Here is a 22,461-nt window from a genome sequence, read left to right on the forward strand (position 1 = left end):
GTGTTTTTTGGCGCACTCATGCGCATGCCTGCACATATTTGACGGATTTTTTGACGCCTCCAAAAATGCAACATGTTGCGTTTGCCATGTCCCGCCGCACTCCGAAACGATGCAGGTGTATGCAAAAGCATGCAAACGCATGTCCATGCGTACACGATGTTAAATATATGTACGCATGACGCATGCGGATCTATGGGGAACAAACGCTGCTCGCACAGACGCAAATATAGGTGCAAAAGTAGGTGCCTCGGCTTATACTCGGGTCTGCTTATACTCGAGTATATACGGTAAATTTGTTTGGTGATCTGAAATGTTGCAAACATGCAAAAGAATAAAATATCAGAAAGGGAGCAAACGCTTTCATATCACTGTATGTGTATGTATGTTATACGTGCAGTGTGTGTATGTATATTATACTTGCAGTGTGTGTATGTATATTATGTGTAGAGCGTGTGTATATATAGCGTACGGGTAGAGTGCCTGGATGTGTGTAGCGGCGCACGGGTAGAGTGCCTGGATGTGTGTAGCGGCGCACGGGTAGAGTGCCTGGATGTGTGTAGCGGCGCACGGGTAGAGTGCCTTGATGTGTGTATGTGCACTGTATTGTAGAGCAGGGGTGTCAAACTGCATTCCTCGAGGGCCGCAAACCATGCGTGTTTTCAAGATTTCCTTAGCTTTGCACAAGGTGCTGCAATCATTGTGTGCAGGTGATTAAATTATCACCTGTGCAGTACAAGGAAATCCTGAAAACATGACCTGTTTGCAGCTCTCGAGGAATGCAGTTTGACACCCCTGTTGTAGGGGGTCTCGCTTTCGGTTAGCTGTTTGTAACACAAACCACAGGGTTTTTTTTATATCACACTCTGAATAGTTTTTATTTCCACTTGGTGTACAATACTGAAGCAAAACCGTAAACCTAAAACCCCTAGCCTTGTCCAGGCAATGACCAATATTGACCTTGGCTACTCGGACATGGCTGGGCTAGCCTCCGCTCGGTCACACAGAACTACCAGTGATACTTGTGGCTTGGTACACGGCCTCTGCAGTCTATTCTCAGATTCTGGCTTCTCTCCCAACACAACCCGCTCTGCTCCGCTCCCCCAGCTGACTGACCAGTGAACACCCAGGTCCGTCCAATCAGGACATGTAGTGCTAGGATAATACTATAAGTATATTAAAATAAAATAAAATATGATTTTTAATTACCTATTCTATTTGTAAGCATGCTAAAATATTATCACTTTTTTTCAGGTTCCCACTAAGTGCTACAAGCAAAAAGGGGGCAAATAATACGTTCACTGTGGTTACCTGTCATCCTTTTGACGATTGCATTGCTACAGGACATAAAGATGGAAAAATTAGATTATGGTAAATATAGATTATTTTGGGATTTTTGCAGTTATGCTTGTTTTCAAAAGCTCTTTTACCAAATATTATTTGAATAAGTAAAATATTTTTGCTGCTGACTACCGTTTCCATCCAGTCCCAACTCACTAACAGGAAAGCAGCCACCAGCTCAAGGCAAGTGTTTTTTTTTTTTTTCTTTTCCTTTTTAAATGCAATATAGAGTTAATCTGCAGGTAAATGGAATAAGTATCCTGCCTATGTTAATGAAGGTCCCTCGCCTTCAGCTTCCCTGCACTGACTGAGCGCCAGCCGTAAAGCACAGCGGTGACGTCACCGCTGTGCTCTGCTTTACGGCCGGCCGGCGCTCATCAGTCAGTGTGGGAAGCTGAAGGCGAGGGACCTGACCAGACACCAGAATGTAAGTATGTAGTGTTTTTTTTTTTTTTTTCATTTACAACGGTAACCAGGGTAAACATCGGGTTACTAAGCGCGGCCCTGCGCTTAGTAACCCGATGTTTACCCTGGTTACCATTGAAGACATCGCTTAATCAGTGTCACACACGCCTATTCAGTGATGTCAGCAGGAGATCTAGCGACGAAATAAAGTTCTGATCTTTCTCTAGCGACCAACGATCTCCCAGCAGGGGCCTGATCGTTGGTCGCTGTCACACTTAACGATTTCGTTAACGATATCATTGCTACGTCACAAAAAGCAACGATATCGTTAACGATATCGTTGTGTGACGGTACCTTAACTTCTATTCTGCCTGCATCAGGGGGCTCTGTAATCACTGCCTGGCACTTGGTCGGCCTTCTCTGCAGGGTGTGTGCACAGCACAAGATGTCCCTGTGATGGTGGTTCCATTGTGGAGATCCATCCGTGGCCGAGCTTCCCAGGAGGACTGAAGTGGCAGTTAGTGGCTATCCGTAGTAATAATTCTCTATCTGACAAGTGATTATTGTGGCTCTCCTCTCCCAGCACTTCCTAGTCCGTGTGTGAACCTGAAGTTTACATGCACATGTGTCTTTTTATATAATGTGTGGTTTTCTCGATTCTCTCTCATTATTCTGGCATTTGGCAAATATTATTAATTATGGTAATCCACTAGTTTTGTACAATAAGTCACTGAAAAAGCTGTACGCTATACAATTTTCAGTCAGCGGAGATGTGTAAGGGCCGATTTCTGTAAGTGACAAGATGTAGTTTTCAGTGATGCCATTTCCGGTTACATATGATTAATTTTTTTTAAACTGTTCACTATTCCTGTTTATTGTCATTTTAACTTTTTTCTGTGTTGATCTGATATAAACACACAATTTACATATTTTTTGGTTTGTTTTTGAAAACTCACATAACCTATATTTTTATATTTTTTATTATTGGTTCACCATATTCCAAAACAAATCATTTTTTATTTTTCCATAAACTGTTGTGTGGGACCATTTTTTGCAAGGCAAGTTGTAATTTTCTCTGGTGCCAGTTTTGGGTTCATATGTGTTTTTTTTTTGTTTTGTTTTTTTTTTGTTTTGTTTTTTGTTTGTTTGTGACAATTTAATTTTTTTTGTCAGGCTAGATGAGCATAATCCAGCAATGGTATTTTTTTTTTCTTATGGTGTACACTGTATGTAATTATATAGCTTTGGCAGGGCAATGCATTTTCAGTGATATCTTACTGGTATTTTATTTTTATTTTTTTCTACATTTTATAACTTTTCCACTAGAAAATCCCTTTAGCTCACCCAAGAGTATAAACTTACTACAGTACTCTGCTGGTACATCTTTAACCTCAATAATGATTCGGCTTGATTTTTCTTCAATATATTATTTTAGTGTCAGCATGCCCAGGTACACACAATCTAATAGAAAGAAAAATACACCAATTCTGCTGTTTTTTGACACTTCATGTTTTACGTTTTTAAAGATAAATTATTTACTTTAATCTGTGGCTCACTGAGTTTATGGCAATACAACTTTATGTAGTTTTTTCCAAATTTTTTTTTCCAATTTTTTTTATTTATTTTTTTTACAATATTCTGTTTAAAAGGAAAAAATGTGTGTGCTGCCGTTTTCTGAGTCCTACCCTAATACTTATCCGGTAACAGAGCTATGCGAGAGCTTATTTTTGCGTGATCACAAGGTTTCGCTTTTATTGGTCCTCCGTTCGGGTACAGCGTTCAATATCATTATGTGCCACTTTATTTCTGACAGTCAATAAAATGAGAATACCAAAAAGTTTTTTTAATATTTTTCTTCATTTGCTAAACAAATATAATATTTTTGTTGTGTTCACTTGGTGGGATAAAAAATGTATATCTGATCCACTCGGGTCTCTAATAAAAGACTTTGTGTTGTATAACAAATCCTTTAGTAATTGCCAGTGAGTAGCTTCTTTACTAACTCGTGATGCAATGGAGTTCAGTACAATCAAGATTACAATTTTTATTTATTTTTTCTTTTCTAGGAGAAATTTTCACCATAAGCAAGACTACACTTACTCGTCTCTGCACTGGCATCACGATTCTGTTGCGGATCTCGTCTTTTCTGCTCAAGGTTTGTGGTAACTGATGTATAAAAGTTGTTAAAAAGATTACTTTATAAATGGTTTCCATTTTAGGGTCCATTTAAATCTAATGTGGAAGACCTGGGTCTTTTGTTATGTTTTTAGTTTTCATTGACTGGAACAGCAGAGGCATTAAATGGCTAAGATGGGAGGTATAGTGAACTCCGACAATGCTTACCGCCCCAGAGGGTGTTGTAGACCCCCTGCCTCTACCTGGACAGTTACTTCTAAAAGGCCGAGCACAGATTAGCCTTCCGACAACCCAATGCAAACTGTATGTTTTAGACCGTTCTCCTAGATTTGATCCTTGTCAGAATGCTTGTATAATCCTGTTAATAAAACGAGCATTTTATGAGTGGAACCAAGAGCGCTAGCACCTTTCTGTTACAAAGTGTATTGGCCTCGGCATGCCTAGGCCGAGGATCTCTGGGAGTCCTTCAGTTTTTAGTGCCAAAAAAAGTATTTGTTTTATTGAACTCTTAAAGGGAAACTGTCACCAGTTTTTTGGCTTATGATCTTAAAGGGATACAAGTTACGGCCACTGCCTCTCAGGGCTTATCTACAGCATTCTATAATTCTGTATATAGGCCCCGATCCAACCTGGAAGAGAAGAAAAATAACTTTTACTATACTCGCGCGCGTGGGGCGAGCCTGTCCGATGGGTGTTGCAGGTCCGGCACCTCCTATCTTATGGTTGCTGCCCTCCAGCTTATTCATCGCTCCCCGGCATCGCGCTCCTGCGCAGGCGTACTTATCTGCCCAGTTGAGGGCAGAGTAAAGTACTGCAGTGCGCAGGTGCTGGGCCTCTGACCTTTCCCGGCGCCTGCGCACTGCAGGAATATGATCTTAAAGGCAATGGGCCAAAAAACTGGTGATAGGTTATCTTATAAGTATTTTAAAACAATGTCTAAAAAAATGAGTCAAATTTAGTACTATAGGCACTACAAATTATGTGTTTTTTTTTTTTGTTTTTTTTTATTTGCAGGTACCATACTGTTTAGTGGTGGTGTTGAATCTGTGTTGGTTCAGTGGTCTTACAGCTTGGAACACAAGAAAGAGTTTCTCCCTCGTCTTGGGGCCGCTATTGAACACATCACCATTTCCCCTGATGGATCTTTGCTATGCACATCCCATGTGGATAACAGTAAGATCACTTCTCTTCTGTATGTACTAGTTAAAGGGTATCTGTCACCCCCAAAATCGAAGATGAGCTAAGCCCACCAGCATCAGGGGCTTATCTACAGCATTCTGGAATGCTGTAGATAAGCCCCTGATGTATCTTGAAAGATAAGAAAAAGAGGTTAGATTATACTCACTCAGGGGCGGTCCTGGTCCGGTTCTGGTCCGATGGGCGTCGCGGTCCGGTATGGGGCCTCCCATCTTCTTACGATGTCCTCTTCTTCACGCCCCGGCGCAGGCGTTCTTTCTCTGCCCTGTTGAGGGCAGAACAAAGTACTGCAGTGCGCAGGCGCTGGGCCTCTCTGACCTTTCCTGGCGCCTGCGCACTGCAGTACTTTGCTCTGCCCTCAACAGGGCAGACAAAGATCGCCGGAGCCGTGGCGTGACTACAAGAAGAGGACGTCATTGTAATAAGATGTGAGGCCCCGGACCGGACCGCGACGTCCATCGGACCAGAACCAGACCGGGACCGCCCCTGGGTGAGTATAATCTAACCTCTTTTTCTCATCTTTCAGTGACATCGGGGGCTTATCTACAGCATTACAGAATGCTGTAGATAAGCCCCTGATGCCGGTGGGCTTAGCTCACCTTCGATTTTTGGGGGTGACAGGTTCCCTTTAAAGGAAACCTTTAACCCCCAGAAATGATTTGCCTGCCAATGAAGGGTTAATCTGCAAGTAAACTGTCTTTAAATTCTATGTGGCTGACTTGTTGGAGCAGTGGCCAAGGGGATAAAATTAGAGGGTAACCATAGATTGAACTTATTTTTCATAAATCAATAATATATGAAAAAATGAAAAAGTTTGTAATATGTCTCCTAGAAATATAGAAATGCGTGTGGGCGGCACGTGTGGGCAGAGCAGATTGTCAGCCAGTGTGTCGGGGAGTGATTTCAGCCACGCTCCCTGTTTTAGAGCCGTGACTCTCGAACGCTTCAGTGGAACACAGTGATTCTGAGAATGTGTTTTTGTTGTTGTTTTGTTTTTCCACGACATATACTTTTAGTGGTAAATATAGGACCATACCTTTTGCATTTCTTTGTGAAAATATCAGATATTTGTTACAAACTTGCAACATTCAAACGTTTAATTTGTGCCCTTAACAAGATTTACAAATCCATTTTTTAGGGATAAAATCACATTTGAAATAGAAATAAGCAAGTAATATTGTCACTAAGCATCCATGACCATGCAGAAGCATGCACAGATTAATAAATATACGTAGACATTAAGTCCATCCATAGAGACCAGGCTAAAGTGCTAGTAATAATAGGCAGTAACTCCTCATCCTAATGTAGCATCCTGCTGCTGAACGCACTGGGGAGAGCAGGTAGGAATCCTGTGCGCATGTATTCAGTGTAAGTGCTTCATGTCAAATGCCGTCATGCGTACAGCTTATAATCATGGTCCTGTAGCTACAAACCGACGCCGCTGAAAGTAGAAAACTCCTCCCCACCAAAATGTATTTAGCTCCATTGTCTTCATTTTCCCAAGCAGTAATGACAGAAAAAGCACGCCACAATGGATGCAGTGTTCATGAGTGTACCAGAACCATGTAGTACTACTTTGTAGTCAGAAGCTACTATTTAGCTCCTCAGCTAGGCTCTGAAGGGTAGAAGTGGATTCTGGAGCACAGACTTTGAGTTGGCTGGCAACATGATACTTATAGAACTACTAGATTGTGGCCCGATTCTAACGCATCGGGTATTCTAGAATATGCATGTCCCTGTAGTATATGGACAATGATGATTCCAGAATTCGCGGCAGACTGTGCCCGTCGCTGATTGGTCGAGGCAACCTTTATGACATCGTCGTCGCCATGGCAACCATTATGACATCTACGTCGATACTGTGCCCGTCGCTGGATCAGAGACGCAGGATGTCTACGTCCTTTATGACATCATCGTCGCTGTGCCCGTCGCTGATTGGTCGAGGCCTGGCGGCCTCGACCAATCAGAGACGCGGGATTTCTACGTCGACCAATCAGAGACCTGGGATTTCCAGGACAGACAGACGGAAAAACCCTTAGGCAATTATATATATAGACTAGATGGTGGCCCGATTCTAACGCATCGGGTATTCTAGAATATGCATGTCCACGTAGTATATTGGCCAGCCACGTAGTATATTGGCCAGCCACGTAGTATATTGGCCAGCCACGTAGTATATTGGCCAGCCACGTAGTATATTGGCCAGCCACGTAGTATATTGGCCAGCCACGTAGTATATTGGCCAGCCACGTAGTATATTGGCCAGCCACGTAGTATATTGGCCAGCCACGTAGGTCACAGGTTAAAAAAATAAACATATACTCACCTTCTGAAGGAGCCCTTGTAGTCATGTTGCCTGTGTGCGGTGCACGCGGCAGCTTCCTGTCCTAGGGTTGGTAGCGCAGGACCCGTGATGACGTCGCGGTCACATGACCGTGACGTCATGGCAGGTCCTTGTCGCATACCATCCTTGCCACCGGAAACTGCTGCTTGCATGGAGCGGTTACCGGAGCGTCGCGAGGAGCGGGAAGGTGGGTATATAATGATTTTTATTTTTTTTTTAAATTATTTTTATCTTTAGATCCTTTTACTATTGATGCTGCATAGGCAGCATCAATAGTAAAAACTTGGTCACACAGGGTTAATAGCAGCGTTAACGGAGTGCGTTACCCGCGGCATAACGCGGTCTGTTACTGCTGGCATTAACCCTGTGTGAGCGGTGACTGTGGGGAGTATGGAGCGGGCACCAGGCACTGACTGCAGGGGAGTAGGGAGGGAATAATCGGACTGTGGCCGTCGCTGATTGGTCGCGGCAGCCATTACAGGCAGCTGGCGAGACCAATCAGCGACTTGGATTCCATGACGGACAGATGCCGGAACCAATGAATATCTGTGACAGAAAGACACAGACTCTTGAAGCTCATCAAGAGAATGCCAAGAGTGTGCAAAGCAGTCATCAAAGCAAAAGGTGGCTACGGTACTTTGAAGAACCTAGAATATAAGAGATATTTTCAGTTGTCTCACACTTTTTGTTAAGTATATAATTCCACATGTGTTAATTCATAGTTTTGATGCCTTCAGTGTGAATTTATATAGTTAGGTCCATATATATTTGGACAGAGACAACATTTTTCTAATTTTGGTTATAGACATTACCACAATGAATTTTAAACAAAACAATTCCGGTGCAGTTGAAGTTCAGACTTTCAGCTTTCATTTGAGGGTATCCACATTAAAATATGATGAAGGGTTTAGGAGTTTCAGCTCCTTAACATGTGCCACCCTGTTTTTAAAAGGACCAAAAGTAATCGGACAGATTCAATAATTTTAAATAAAATGTTAATATTTAGTACTTGGTTGAAAACCATTTGTTGGCAATGACTGCCTGAAGTCTTGAACTCATGGACATCACCAGACGCTGTGTTTCCTCCTTTTTGATGCTCTGCCAGGCCTTCACTATGGTGGTTTTCAGTTGCTGTTTGTTTGTGGGCCTTTCTGTCTGAAGTTTAGTCTTTAACAAGTGAAATGCATGCTCAATTGGGTTGAGATCAGGTGACTGACTTGGCCATTCAACAATATTCCACTTCTTTGCTTTAATAAACTCCTGGGTTGCTTTGACTTTATGTTTTAGGTCATTGTCCATCTGTAGTATGAAACGACGACCAATCAGTTTGGCTGCATTTGGCTGGATCTGAGCACACAGTATGGCTCTGAATACCTCAGAATTCATTCGGCTACTTCTGTCCTGTGTCACATCATCAATAAACCCTAGTGACCCAGTGCCACTGGCAGCCATGCATGCCCAAGCCATCACACTGCCTTCGCCGTATTTTACAGATGATGTGGTATGCTTTGGATCATGAGCTGTACCACGCCTTCGCCATACTTTTCTCTTTCCATCATTCTGGTAGAGGTTGATGTTGGTTTCATCTGTCCAAAGAATGTTCTTCCAGAACTGTGCTGGCTTTTTTAGATGTTTTTTCGCAAAGTCCAGTCTAGCCTTTTTATTGTTGATGCTTATGAGTGGCTTGCACCATGCAGTGAACCCTCTGTATTTACTTTCATGCAGTCTTCTCTTTATGGTAGATTTGGATATTGATACGCCGACCTCCTGGAGAGTGTTGTTCACTTGGTTGGCTCTTGTGAAGGGGTTTCTCTTCACCATGGAGATTATTCTGCGATCATCCACCACTGTTGTCTTCCATGGGCGCCCAGGTCTTTTTGCATTGATGAGTTCACCAGTGCTTTCTTTCTTTCTCAGGATGTACCAAACTGTAGATTTTGCCACTCCTAATATTGTAGCAATTTCTCAGAAGGATTTTATCTGTTTTTTTGGAGCGTAAGGATGGCTTGTTTCACCTGCATTGAGAGCTCCTTTGACCGCATGTTTACTTTTCTGCAAAACCTTCCAAATGCAAGCACCACACCTCAAATCAACTCCAGGCCTTTTATCTGCTTAATTGAGAATGACATAGCGAAGGGATTGCCCACACCTGTCCATGAAATGGCCTTGGAGTCAATTGTCCAATTACTTTTGGTCCCTTTAAAAACAGGGTGGCACATGTTAAGGAGCTGAAACTCCTAAACCCTTCATCCAATTTTAATGTGGATACCCTCAAATGAAAGCTGAAAGTCTGATCTTCATCTGCATCTGAATTGTTTTGTTTAAAATTCATTGTGGTAATGTCTATAACCAAAATTAGAAAATGTTGTCTGTCCAAATATATATGGACCTAACTGTATATATGTGTGTATATATATCTATATCTTAGCAGTATATGCATATAATGCTTTTTGAATGTGTTTAGTTGTTACAGTTCACTCCTTTTTTCCTTCTGAATTTATTTAAGTTCTGAATTTTTTTTCCCTCAGAAATTACAATCATTGATGCCAATTTAAAAGTGAAAGGAATTGTCCAAGGCCTAGTAAAAGGTATCATTCTGAATTACTTTTTAAAGTGCTAATAAATGTTTAATACGTTCTGTTCATGCATTTATTTTTTTCTTCTGTATGCAGTGGATATAAAGAAAAAAAAATGTACACACCCCTGTTAGAATGCCAGTTTATTTTTATGTATATAAAAAAAAATCTCAAACATAATTTGTGAATTTTTTCAGCAGAAGTTGGTTTCCTATGGACACCAGCCAGACCAGGCTGGTTTTCACAGGAGTACCCTCATGACCAGCACGGTAGCACGAGGGTATCACAGGAACGCCGATGGGCACATGAAACAATGTGCCACCTGCTAATGTGATGTAAATGTCGCTGTCAGATTGCGGTCAGCATTTAACAGGTCAATAGCTTCAGATGGCCATCATCTGCCGGAAAGATGCAGACTCTGTTTCTGAGCCCGCATCAAAGGCAGAGAGCCGGGATATGAAGTAACTTAAATTCATCCTGTGGTCTCTGTTTCAACATGCTATTGATTTTTTTTTTATTTTTATGATCTCTGAGATTACTCGGTGATGATTACCGGTATACCTGAAAGTACATGTGTTTGAGGCAATGTATTGTGGTATTGTTTTGCCTATATTGAGCACAGGTGCACTTTATCCCTAGTTGTGACACGACTGTGGAGAGGGAAAAGTGCTATTTATTTTGAAGGTTACTCTGAGGGAAGTGTGATATTGTGGTTTTGGTATTTGAATTGCTGTGAATCACATATGACCTCTGAAACTACCCTCTGACTATCATATGTTTTTGAATTGATATATTGTGGTATCACACTGTTCACATTGAGCTCAGATGCACCTAATATTACCCAAGCTATGGTACAGCTCTAGAGATATCTGATAAAGGGGATTGATCTGGACTAGATCAACCCTATTGCTGTTCTCCTTCATTAGACAATACAAGATAAAGTTCTCAGAGATCCAAGTGTTTTTTGTGTGCTTGTTGAGGGTCTGTTCGGGCACGGGTAATAATTAGGGCATTACAGGGAATATAAGGGACAGCCGTGCGTTGAGTGGGGGCACCACATCGAAATTTAGGTTGCCAACCTCCGCTGTTAGGAAGGTGATCCGCTTAATATGGACCTATTAGGGTCAGGATAGGACTGTGGCATTACACTGTTAAATTGTCCCTTTCCCTGTAATATATTCCGTTACTCTAAGAGCCCGAGAGGTGTTGGTGATGATTATTTTTTATAGAAATCTTTTTGGAAATTTTTAATCCAGTATTATTTATTTATTTATTTTATTATTTATTATTATAGCGCCATTTATTCCATGGCGCTTTACATGTGAGGAGGGGTATACATAATACAACAAGTACAATAATCTTGAACAATACAAGTCATAACTGGTACAGGAGGAGAGAGGACCCTGCCCGCGAGGGCTCACAGTCTACAAGGGATGGGTGAGGATACAGTGGGTGAGGGTAGAGCTGGTCATGCAGCGGTTTGGTCGATCGGTGGTTACTGCAGGTTGTAGGCTTGTCGGAAGAGGTGGGTCTTCAGGATCTTTTTGAAGGTTCCAATGGTAGGCGAGAGTCTGATATGTTGTGGTAGAGAGTTCCAGAGTAGGGGGGATTTATTAAAAGTTAATTTTTATAGGGTTGTTTTCTTTTTGGATGACAAACCCGAATATTATAGTTTGAGGTCCGTGCCAAACACCTACTGTTCAGGTACGTGTTACTGTTTGAGTTTGGCACCCCGAACATCAGGTGTTTCCCATGCTGTCTTCTACATGACAGCGCTAAAAATACCAGCGGTTCTCAACGGCGGTAAGATTATTACAACTGGTCATACCGCTGAGGCTCTCACGATGACATGACATGAGCCAGCAGCAGGAACAGGTGTCGGCTGATAACTGGGAGAGCAGGTGCCAGCTGGGAGTATTCATCAGCCTGTGCTATAAATAAATAAATCCGTTGTGGGGGTCTCTTCTATATTTGATAACTAGCATTTCAAAACGGACAGCTGCGGGCTTCAACCCTCAGCTGTTAGCTTTATTATGGCTGGTTATCAAGAATTATCAAGAATAGTAATAAATTTTTTTTTAATAAATAAAAAAAGCTAAAGCAGATAGCTGGGGGCTGGAGAGGAGCCATGGCTATTGCCCCCCCCCCCCCCCCAAATCCTAAAAATAGCAGTCCACAGAAAAAAACGCATCTATTTCATGGCTCTTCCCACTAACCCTGTGGCGGTGGCAAGTTGGGTTTATATTTGTGATGTTGATGTCAGCTGCTTTATGGCCGTTGATATCAACTCACAAGTTAGTAATGGAGAGGCATCTACAGGACGCCTCTCCATTACGAACCCCATAGTGAAATTGTAGATAAACACACAGTAGAATAAAGTCCTTTATGTACAGTTTTACTTTATTTAAAAAAAATAAAAAATGTTTTACTCGCTTAACACCCATTCAATGGAAGCCCTGGTCTCGTGTAAAATGAAAAAAAAAAACCAAAAAAAAACCCATATCCTTCACCTGTCCGTCGTACACCGTAATCCATGTCTGCGATAAGTGGTTTTTAACCAGGGCTGTGCCAAGATGTGACCGTCCAGGCTGAATCGCTATGTGTACCCCGATGCAAACTCGATTAGCGAGCACTTGCGATCAACACGAATGACTAAATATTCAATATGACGACCTAATGTTATCAAATTGTGTAATCCCTTTGGGTTAAAAATCCTCACTACCCTAGATAAAATCCTCGAGGGCTGTAGTTTCCAAAATGGTGTCACTTCTGGGGGATTTCCTCTGTTTAGGTACAATGGGGGCTCTCCAAAAGCGGCATGGCATCTGCTATTGATTCCAGCCATTTTTGCATTCAAAAAGTCAAATGGTGCTCTTTCCCTTCTGAGCACTGCAATGTGCCCAAACTGTGGATTTCCCCGACATAAGGGCTACCGGCGTACTCGGGAGAAATTGCATAACAGATTTTGGGGTTCATTTTCTCTTTGCGAAAGTAAAAATATTGTTTCTAAAGTAAATTTTTTGTGAAAAAAAATAAAATGTTCATTTTTTTTTTTTTTTCATCTTTCATGTGAAGTTCCTGTGAAGAACCTAAATGGTTAATAAACTTCTTGAATGTGGTTTTGAGCACCTTGAGGGGTGTAGTTTTTAGAATGGTGTCACTTTTGGGTATTTTTTGTCATATAGTCCCTTAAAAAAAAAAGTACCGTATTTGTTATTTATTTATCATTGATGGGCATAAAAATTTGAAGTTTAAAAATTGTGAAATTTTTTATATTACAATATGTCACAAAAAGGCCATCTCCAAATCAGTGGGACTTGTTGAAGTGTTCCAGCGTTATTACCACATAAAGTGACACTGGTCAGATCTAAAAAATTTGTCAAAATGTACTCCTTCACAAAGGGGTTAAAATTTGATAGTTTGATATTTCTGCTTTGTTTTCCAGGAAATGATGTGAAAACTGGCCTGATATTTGATCCTAGAAGCAAAACTTTAGTTCTCAATGGTAAACCGGGCCATCTCCAGTTTTACTCGCTACATGATGACAAGCAGCTGTATAATGTAAGTTTCTACTGTAGAACCATAATGTAGCGATAACCTTTTTACACTTCTGTACCAAAATTGCTTCTTTTCTATATTTGCGTTAACTTAGAAATAGAAATTGGTTCTATGTACCTCTAAGATGTTAAATGCAGTCTTTCCTGCAGGAATCATAGCGTTCTACAAGCTGTCAGTTTTTTTTTTTTTAGTTCCATCTCTATTAAAATGCAGATGTGAAATCAAAACACATAAAAAGTCTAGATTTTCCTGTCACAGCTGTCTTTCAGCGTTATGCTATAAACCCGTTATACACCAGCACCGCCTCTCTGCTGCTGCTAGTGATTATTTCCAGATCCCGGCACTTGTACTGTCTGCCATTACCACTAAGCCCAGTGAATTGCTTTAGTTGTCGTCGCCCCGCAGCTTGTAAGCTAGCACCAGACGCAGCCTCGGAGAGCCACTGCTAGAGCAGCGGAAGGCCATCACTTTAAAGACTGCCCCTTAGAAGTTGGTCCCCTCAGCCCCTGGTCCAGAGAATATTGTGCCATACACAGTTGTGACATTCCTTGGTGTGACAGCAGAGTGGATCAATGCGCCGTGCGCCTGAACTTAAAAGAACAAGAACTTGAAATGGCAATCTGCTGGTCAGCTCACTGTAGTCAGTGGGGACAGTTGGGCTGGACTAATGTGTCCGAGTCCATCCCCAGCTGTCTCCGCTGCTCTGCTCCTGTAATGGAACAGGACACCAGAAGGGTGTAGCAGTATTGTGAACACAGGCTTAGAGGTCGTCCATCATGTTTCGGCATTTTCTCTGTGGCCCGCCATGGGAAGATAAAATGGTATGGCTTGGAGGCCTGGTCAGGAGGTCTCCAGAAAATTAGCATGGTGTGTCCCATTTTTTAGTTCTGAAGTTGAGCTGTATGCGTTACACTGCTGCCACTGGTGTCCATTGTGTTATTGGGGACACATAGACTTGCAGATAACATGCAAATTGTTTTATGGCCAAAATGGACAGTGATCCGTGTGTTCTGGGAAACCTATTTGTGGTCATCCATGGCCCAGACCATGCAATTTCAAGAGACTGACATGCCTTCAGAAGTAGCTTAGTGCCTGATAAATGCTCCTAGTTTGGTCTTTAGCCAGCGTGTGTTTAGATACACATTTTTATTCCGTAATTCTCAGCTTATGCTCAATGTACTGCCATACAGAAATGTGCCACCACATAGCCTCACATACGCTATTCCTACATCATATGGTTACAAGCGGGGCCTTTACTCCTTGTTTGAGTTGTTGGGTAATGATGTCTGATTTTGAGTATGCTGGTGCCTTAACAAATAAGTAGAAATGTGTTTAAGTGAACACCACTGCAATAAATACAGAGAGAGAACCTAAATGCTCCACTGACAATAGGTGAGGGACACCGCTAGCTCCCTTCCACCAAAAAGTCTGCTTGGTCACAAATCATTCCTCGAATACTCTCATGAGCTAAAAATGAAGACCACAATTAGTCTTTTACACCTCGAATACTCATCCATAGGCTTTTTGGCTAAAGCTAGGTTCAGACTTATACAGTGCTCTCCTCCAAACACTGTCAAGGTTTCCGTCAGAATCTCCAAAAAACTGTATTCTAATGGGAACCCTGATGAAGCCATTCACTTGAATACAAGCATTGTGTTTTTTCAGAGAAATGTGACTCTCTATGTAAGAACTGCTCACTTTATGGTAACATGAGTGTTGTTGCACACAGCTCGACATAGTACAACAAGAGTTTGTCAACCAGGCCGGTCTGCAGCATATAGATTTGGTAAAGGCTGCGTTCAATGCGAAAGGCAACTGGCTAGCAACTATTGAAGAGTTTAAAAGAAAAGGAGCAGAGCAACTTGAAGTACAGATGAAGTTCTGGGAATACAACAACAAGCTGCAGAGGTAATCTTTTATTCCTAGATTATAGCAAAACCAAGAGCAAATACGCTAGGTTTTTTTTTCTAATCCTGAAGCTACAATGGTCAAAACTGGGCAAGATCTGCTAAAATGTATGAATACATTACTTTATTTCAACATATAAAATATTTGTGCGTTTTCTATATGTTAAGTCAGCCAGAATTATTGGTGGTAGTAGTAGTATGCTCCTCATTTAAAGGGAACCTGGATTGTGCTGAGTAACCTACAGACAGTGTCAGGTCGGTGCCATTATACTGATTACAATGATACCTGGTGATGAAGTCCGTCTTGTGGTTGTTAAATCTTTATTTTCAGTTTTGAGTTAATGATATGCTCGGGGTCGGCCTGTGGGGGGGTCTTCATGTGGTGCTCTGCTTAGCTATTCATCACTATGGCTTCTGACAGGTCACTGATCTCTCACTGACCTGCCCCCTACAGATTACACAACAACCACAAGATGGATTTTATCAACCGCGCGGTATCCTTGTAAGGCTGGAGTCACACTACAGTGAGATACGGCCGAGTGTCGCAGGTTAAAACCAAGCTCTGGCACCGGCACTCCGGAGCGGAGCGTGCGGCTCCATGTATTGCTATGCGGCCGCACGCTCCGCTCTGGAGTACCGGTGCCAGAGCTTGGTTTTAACCTTCGAGACTCGGCCGAATCTCGCTGTGTGATCCCGGCCTAATGAGTATAACGGCACCGACCTGACACTGTCTGTAGGTTACTGGTCACAATCCTGCTGACGGGTTCACTTTGAAAATCGAAATACTAGGCAAAACCTAACCACAAAAAACAAGCTGCCCCAGCCGGTTGAACCCACCCTGTGCAGACCATAACTCTACTCAGTAGTAAACAGCTGTTTTAAAGGTGGAAGGCCACTACTAGGACAACCCCATTGTGAAGGCTGCACTTCGCACGTGACAACAATGTCACGTGAATTGTTGGACCATCTATTTATAGTGTACACACAATACAATGTTATGATTGCTTTTAATTGCATTTTTTGGGAGGCGGTGCAGCAACTGAGTAAGTAAAATTCAAGTAAGGCTACTTTCACACTTGCGTTTTTTGGTTTCCGTCGTCGTGCATTGAAAGGACGTATCGACGGACGTCATGCAAATAGTGAAAAACGTGTGCGACAGATCCTGTGAAATGACGGATGCGTCGTTTGTGTTTGTCAATGGAACAATTTCCGGAATTCTAATATACGGGGATGAGAGAGACTGACTGACTGACTTCCCGGGCTTGAAAAATCCTTCCGGGCATGCTCAGAAGGGAAAAACTGGATCCGTCGCTGGATTCCTGTGTGTGACTGTCAGCGACGGATCCTGCGTCCATAGGCTTCCATTGTAGCTAGTGACAGGCAGCGCAGGATGCGTCGCTGACCGATTTTCCAACGTGCACAAAAAACGCTCCTATGAATGTTTTCTCTGCATGATGGACTGATATTTTACGACGGATCCAGTGCACGATGAATGAAACCGATGGCCATCCGTCTATGGGAAAAAATTTTTGCATTCTCAAAAACGACAGATTGTGAGGGGATTCAAAAAAACACAAGTGTGAAAGTAGCCTAATCTGTCGACTTTGCTTTACGGCAGGGGTAAGCAATTAGTTTTCCCATGGGGTCCACATGAGAGATTATGACTGTTGTGGAGGGCTGAAATGCATTCTGTTTCAGTATTAATAGTAACACTTTCCCCTATATGCTGTATGAGCCCACGCACAGCCCCCTTGTATACCGTATAAGTCTACCCATCCCCCTATATATCGTATGAGCCCGCACATAGACCCCTTATATACAATGAGTCTGCACACAGCACCCCTATTTGTGTTGTGAATCCCCACATAGCACCTGTATATACAGTGTAAACCCCCACATAGCCCCCTATATAGTGTGAGCCCCCACATAGCCTTGCTATATATCCTCTCTATATAGTGTGAGCCCATATAGGCTATATACAGTGCGAGACCCACATAACCATCAAACTTAATGAGTAGCATCCTATATATACTGCGAGAGCCCACATAGCCTCCTATATGTAGTGAGCCCCAACTTATCCTCTCAATATAGTGAGCCCATATAGCCAATATACAGTGAGTAGCCTCCTATATACTGTATGAGACCCCACATAACCTCCAATATACAGTGAGTAGCCTCCTATATACAGTGAGACCCCCACATAACCCCCAATAGTGACTAGCCGCCTATATACAGTGAGACCCCACATAACCTCCAATATACAGTGAGTTTCCTATATACAGTAGGAGACCCTACATAACCTCCAATATAGTGAGTAGCCTCCTATACACAGTGAGACCCCACTTAACCTCAATATACAGTGAGTAGCCTCCTATACACAGTGAGACCCCACTTAACCTCAATATACAGTGAGTAGCCTCCTATACACAGTGAGACCCCACTTAACCTCAATATACAGTGAGTAGCCTCCTATATACAGTATGAAAACCCCACATAACCTCAGTATACAATGAGTAGCCTCCTATATACAGTAGTTGACCCCACACAACCTCCAGTATACAGCGAGTAGCCTCCTATATACAGTAGGAGACCCCACATAACCTCAGTATACAGTGAGTAGCCTCCTATATACACTGTGTGCAGAATTATTAGGCAAGTTGTATTTTAGAGGATTATTTTTATTATTAATCAACAACTATGTTCTCAATCAACCCAAAAGACTCACAAATATCAAAGCTTAATATTTTTGGAAGCTGGGGTGTTTTTTTTAGATTTGGCTATCTTAGGAGGATATCTGTTTGTTCAGGTAACTATTACTGTGCAGAATTATTAAACAACTTAATAAAAACCAAATATAATCTCATCTCACTTGTTTTTCACCAGATAAACCAATATATAACTGCACAAAATTTAGAAAGACATTTCTGACATGCAAAAACAAAACGCCAAAAAATTAGTGACCAATATAGCCACCTTTCTTTATGATGACACTCCGCAGCCTTCCATCCATAGATTCTGTCAGTTGCTTGATCTGTTTACGATCAACATTGTGTGCAGCAGCCACCACAGCCTCCCAGACATTGTACCGAGAGGTGGACTGTTTTCCCTCCCTGTAGATCTCACATATTATAAGGGACCACAGGTTCTTTATGAGGTTCAGATCAGGTGAACAAGGGGGCCATGTCATTATTTTTTCTTCTTTGAGACCTTTACTTGCCAGCCATGCTGTGGAGTAGTTGGAGGCATGTGATGGAGCATTGTCCTGCATGAAAATCATGTTTTTCTTGAACGATACCGACTTCTTCCTGTACCACTGCTTGAAGAAGTTGTCTTCCAGAAACTGGCAGTAGGTCTGGGAGTTGAGCTTCACTCCATCCTCAACCCGAAAAGGTCCCACAAGTTCATCTTTGATGATACCAGCCCATCCCAGTACCCCACCTCCACCTTGCTGACGTCTGAGTCGGAGTGGAGCTCTCTGCCCTTTACTGATCCAGCCTCTGGCCCCTCCATCTGGCCCATCACCTCTCCTATTCTGGTCACTTGCAGAAAGTTAGCGATGTAGAATGTCGTATCCAGCAATATGTCTCCAGCATGGTGCTCCGTCCCAATCATTGCTTAATTCTGATATAAATACCCAGCTCAGATTCTGTGTTAGAGGGGCAGGAAGCAGGGAATCTGTCAGCAGGTCTGCAGGTCATTTGAGATTGATTGTGATCCATCGTTGTACTCGGCTACTCTTTGCCTTCATCAGGCCGGGGCTTTTAGAGTTAGGAGTGAAGCTGAGCTGAAAAGCTGCCGTTGCCCATCACAGGAGGGGCATCTGGGACCAGGGCTCAGACGTCCAGCCAGTCCCAGCAATGAGCTACTGGTACTAAGGCCTCATTCACACTTCCGTCGTTTGGCCAACGTCGCAATGCGTCGTTTTGGAGAATAAACGCATCCTGCAAAGTTGCCCGCAGAGTGAGTTTTTCTCCATAGACTTGCATTAGCAATGTATTGCGACGTATGGCCACACGTCGCATCCGTCGTGCAACGGATGCGTCGTGATTTTGAGGCCCGTCGTGACGAAAAAGCGTTCATGGTAACGTTTTTTCATCCGTCGGAACTGCCATTTCCGACCGTGCATGCGCGGCTGGAACTCCTCCCCGGAACTCATAATGGGCAGCGGATACGTCTGAAAACTGCATCCGCTGCCCATATTGTGCACTATTTGCACAACGTCCGTTGGTACGTTGGGCCGACGGTTTGCGACTGCCCCGTACCGACGGAAATGTGAAGGAGGCCTTAGCCATTGTAACCACTCTCGTGGCTGATCAGTGTTTTAACCCCGACCCCATGCGATCTTCAGACTACATAGCAAGAACCTGCTGACGGATTCCCTGTAGAGCCATGTGATTGGTCTCCTCACATTATTATTTGCATCTTTCTAGTAAATGTTGTCTTTATTTTAAAGCTTTGTCTTGAACACCACAATCGACTCTCCGCATGAGAACCAAGTCACGTCCCTTACTTTCCAGTGTGGGTATGTTTCAGAAGAAGATGCTCCCACTTTGGTGACTACGGGGGCTGATGGCATATTTAAAGTGTGGGTCCTGCAGGACAATTCTGACATTTACCGTAAGTCTAGTATATAAGTCCAATCTGTGTATTTTCATGGTAGTACATGATGTACCGCTGCTGCTTCACTTTCCCTCTTCACTGTGTAATGTTATTTTGTGGGTAGCCTTCTGATAAGGGTTTATTAACATTTACATTCTAAAATTAACAGAAAAGCAAACTTTAGTGTCCGGATTCACACAGATTTTGAAGATACTGGTGTCAACATGGCTCAAGTTTTAGAGGCGATGTCTCCTGATTTCGCATCTCTTTTTTTTTTCTTCTGTTTTTTTTCAGATTTTGACGCATTTTTTTTTTCTCTTTTTTTGATGTCTTGAAGGAGAACATCTAAGTGTTAGATGAAATCTGGCTGTCAGACAGCAGAACGTGCGCAGTGCTAGCGGGCTCTTTTATGTTGCACTTGTAAGCGCTGTTTTGGATTACTTACAATATGCTAATCCCGGCCAGTTTCAGCACATTGCTCGTAAACTAGACTCCAGCAGTGGTCGGTCTCCTAGGAAATGAGCTGTAGACAAAGTTTTAATCTTTGAAACGACTGCAAATTTTAATGAGCAGTGAATTGGAAAAGTTTTTTTTTTTTTTTTAAGCACTATATCTGACTATCCATCTGTGAAACAGGAAATAACTATAATTCTACGTTAAATCCAATCTATCAGCAGGTTTGTGCTTTATAATATGAGAGCAGCATGATGTAGGGGTCGAGACCCTGATTCCAACAATGCGTCACTTGCTGGTCTGCATGCTATCATTTTGCCCACGCACACCACTTTCTGTGCACACTGTACATTGACAGAAAGCTGCTAATGAGTGGTTGTAGTGTGGATATGTGCAGCAGCTTACCAGGAGGCATGACCGCTCGTTATGTAGTGATAATCTCCTTCTGATAAAACATTGATTTACATTGGACCTGCAGCACAGAGGACTCTTTACAGGACACTCACTCTGGCCACGCCAGCGCTGTCAGTAAATAAGGGAGCCAGACTACACACCACATCTCTGATTTTGGGAGTGACAACTTTAGCTGTTTAAATTGGTATCCTACTGCTAATTGTGACAAATGAATGGAAATTCTTATCCACCTATTTTTTGTTCTCAGTAATTTAGTTTGGTACTTTTTGTTTCTCAGGGAAAAGCACTGGCTGGAGCTGCGAGTTTCTTGGCAGCTATCATGGATTCCCAGCTTCTGCTTGCAGTTTCTCTGCAGATGGCTCTCTTCTTGCTGTTAGTTTTGAAGACATAGTAACGATTTGGGACTCTGGTTCTTGGGGTTTGCAACATACATTCTGTCAACCACCTGGCAAAATCAGGTTAGTAACATTCTGTGTCTGTCTTTTCCTAAAGCAAATAATAATGTTTCTGAAGAATGTTCTAAGTAAATCTACCGAACACATCTGTGAATCTATCAAGGGAGAATACGAATGCTTTCCTCACTTCAAAGCCCACTTTTATTTCCGAGCTGGAGTAGTAGTGGCATTAATGGAAGTTCCCTGTTCCTAGTATTCCGCTGTCTTCAGCTCAGGACCTGCACCACCATCTTGTCACTGAAATGTGACTGACCGGAAGTCAGAGGTAACCAGCGCTCAATGGAAGTCTGTGCCAACCTTGTTCTGGTCTCAGATGTGACTTCTGGATCACCCTGGAGAGATCCGGCAGATCACCAACTGCTGGTGCTGGGAACTAGGGGGCCGGGGCCTGACATTAGTGACCACATCCAGCAGTACAATAAGCACGCATGCTGTAGTGAACATTGGATCACGCCTAGTTTCAATATTACACAATCGATATCGTGGGGATGGTTTTGGCAGCAGGATAGGGTTATGTTTTGTTCCTTTTGTTTTTTCTAAGGTTTTAGTATAAGTATCCTAGACAATGTGTGATACTTTTAAGATTTGTATGACTCGTTCCATATACTATGATCTGCATTGCAAAAAAAACTTATTGTATACATTTGTGATTTTCTTGCTAAATGTGACAAATATGTTTATGGTGATTTGGTCATACGCAAAATATGTATATCTTATACTTATTCTTTTTGTTGTGTAACAAATGTGCTGGAGTGGGGCTTTCATGACTCCGGCACTGTAGCAAAACTTTAACCCCCACTGCGGGGCGGGGGGACCAGTGAGTAGGAATCATGCTGAATATCGTGAGTAGAAGAATAACCAGGATTATTAATAGAGGGGTTGTCCAGGGCTTGTATATTGATCGACAGAACCACCATCATTGCCCATGTGCTTCTGGAGCATAGGAAAACCGCATAGGAAGAATCCAGCTCCACAGAGAAACATTTTGTTATATGTTTATGAAATCAGAGACTTGTCCTGTCTGATAGAGGAGTGCACAGCCATGATTCCATGGTGGGATCGACCAGCGATTTACGTGT

General features: G+C 42.5%; 1 protein-coding gene across 1 annotated transcript in view; it reads left to right on the forward strand.

Moving 5' to 3' along the window:
• The window catches only part of WDR75 (WD repeat domain 75), a 121,116-nt gene that overhangs the window by 74,448 nt on the left and 24,207 nt on the right, over positions 1 to 22,461 (forward strand). The window contains exons 7-14 of the mRNA XM_069733844.1: positions 1,252 to 1,368; positions 3,810 to 3,898; positions 4,894 to 5,052; positions 9,949 to 10,008; positions 13,442 to 13,557; positions 15,284 to 15,462; positions 19,915 to 20,078; positions 21,205 to 21,385. Coding sequence (XP_069589945.1) covers positions 1,252 to 1,368; positions 3,810 to 3,898; positions 4,894 to 5,052; positions 9,949 to 10,008; positions 13,442 to 13,557; positions 15,284 to 15,462; positions 19,915 to 20,078; positions 21,205 to 21,385 — 1,065 coding nt within the window. The remainder of the gene's footprint in view (positions 1 to 1,251; positions 1,369 to 3,809; positions 3,899 to 4,893; positions 5,053 to 9,948; positions 10,009 to 13,441; positions 13,558 to 15,283; positions 15,463 to 19,914; positions 20,079 to 21,204; positions 21,386 to 22,461) is intronic.

The sequence above is a fragment of the Ranitomeya imitator genome, chromosome 7 (genome assembly GCF_032444005.1).
Source record: "Ranitomeya imitator isolate aRanImi1 chromosome 7, aRanImi1.pri, whole genome shotgun sequence".
In the NCBI taxonomy this organism is placed as follows: Eukaryota; Metazoa; Chordata; class Amphibia; order Anura; family Dendrobatidae; genus Ranitomeya; species Ranitomeya imitator.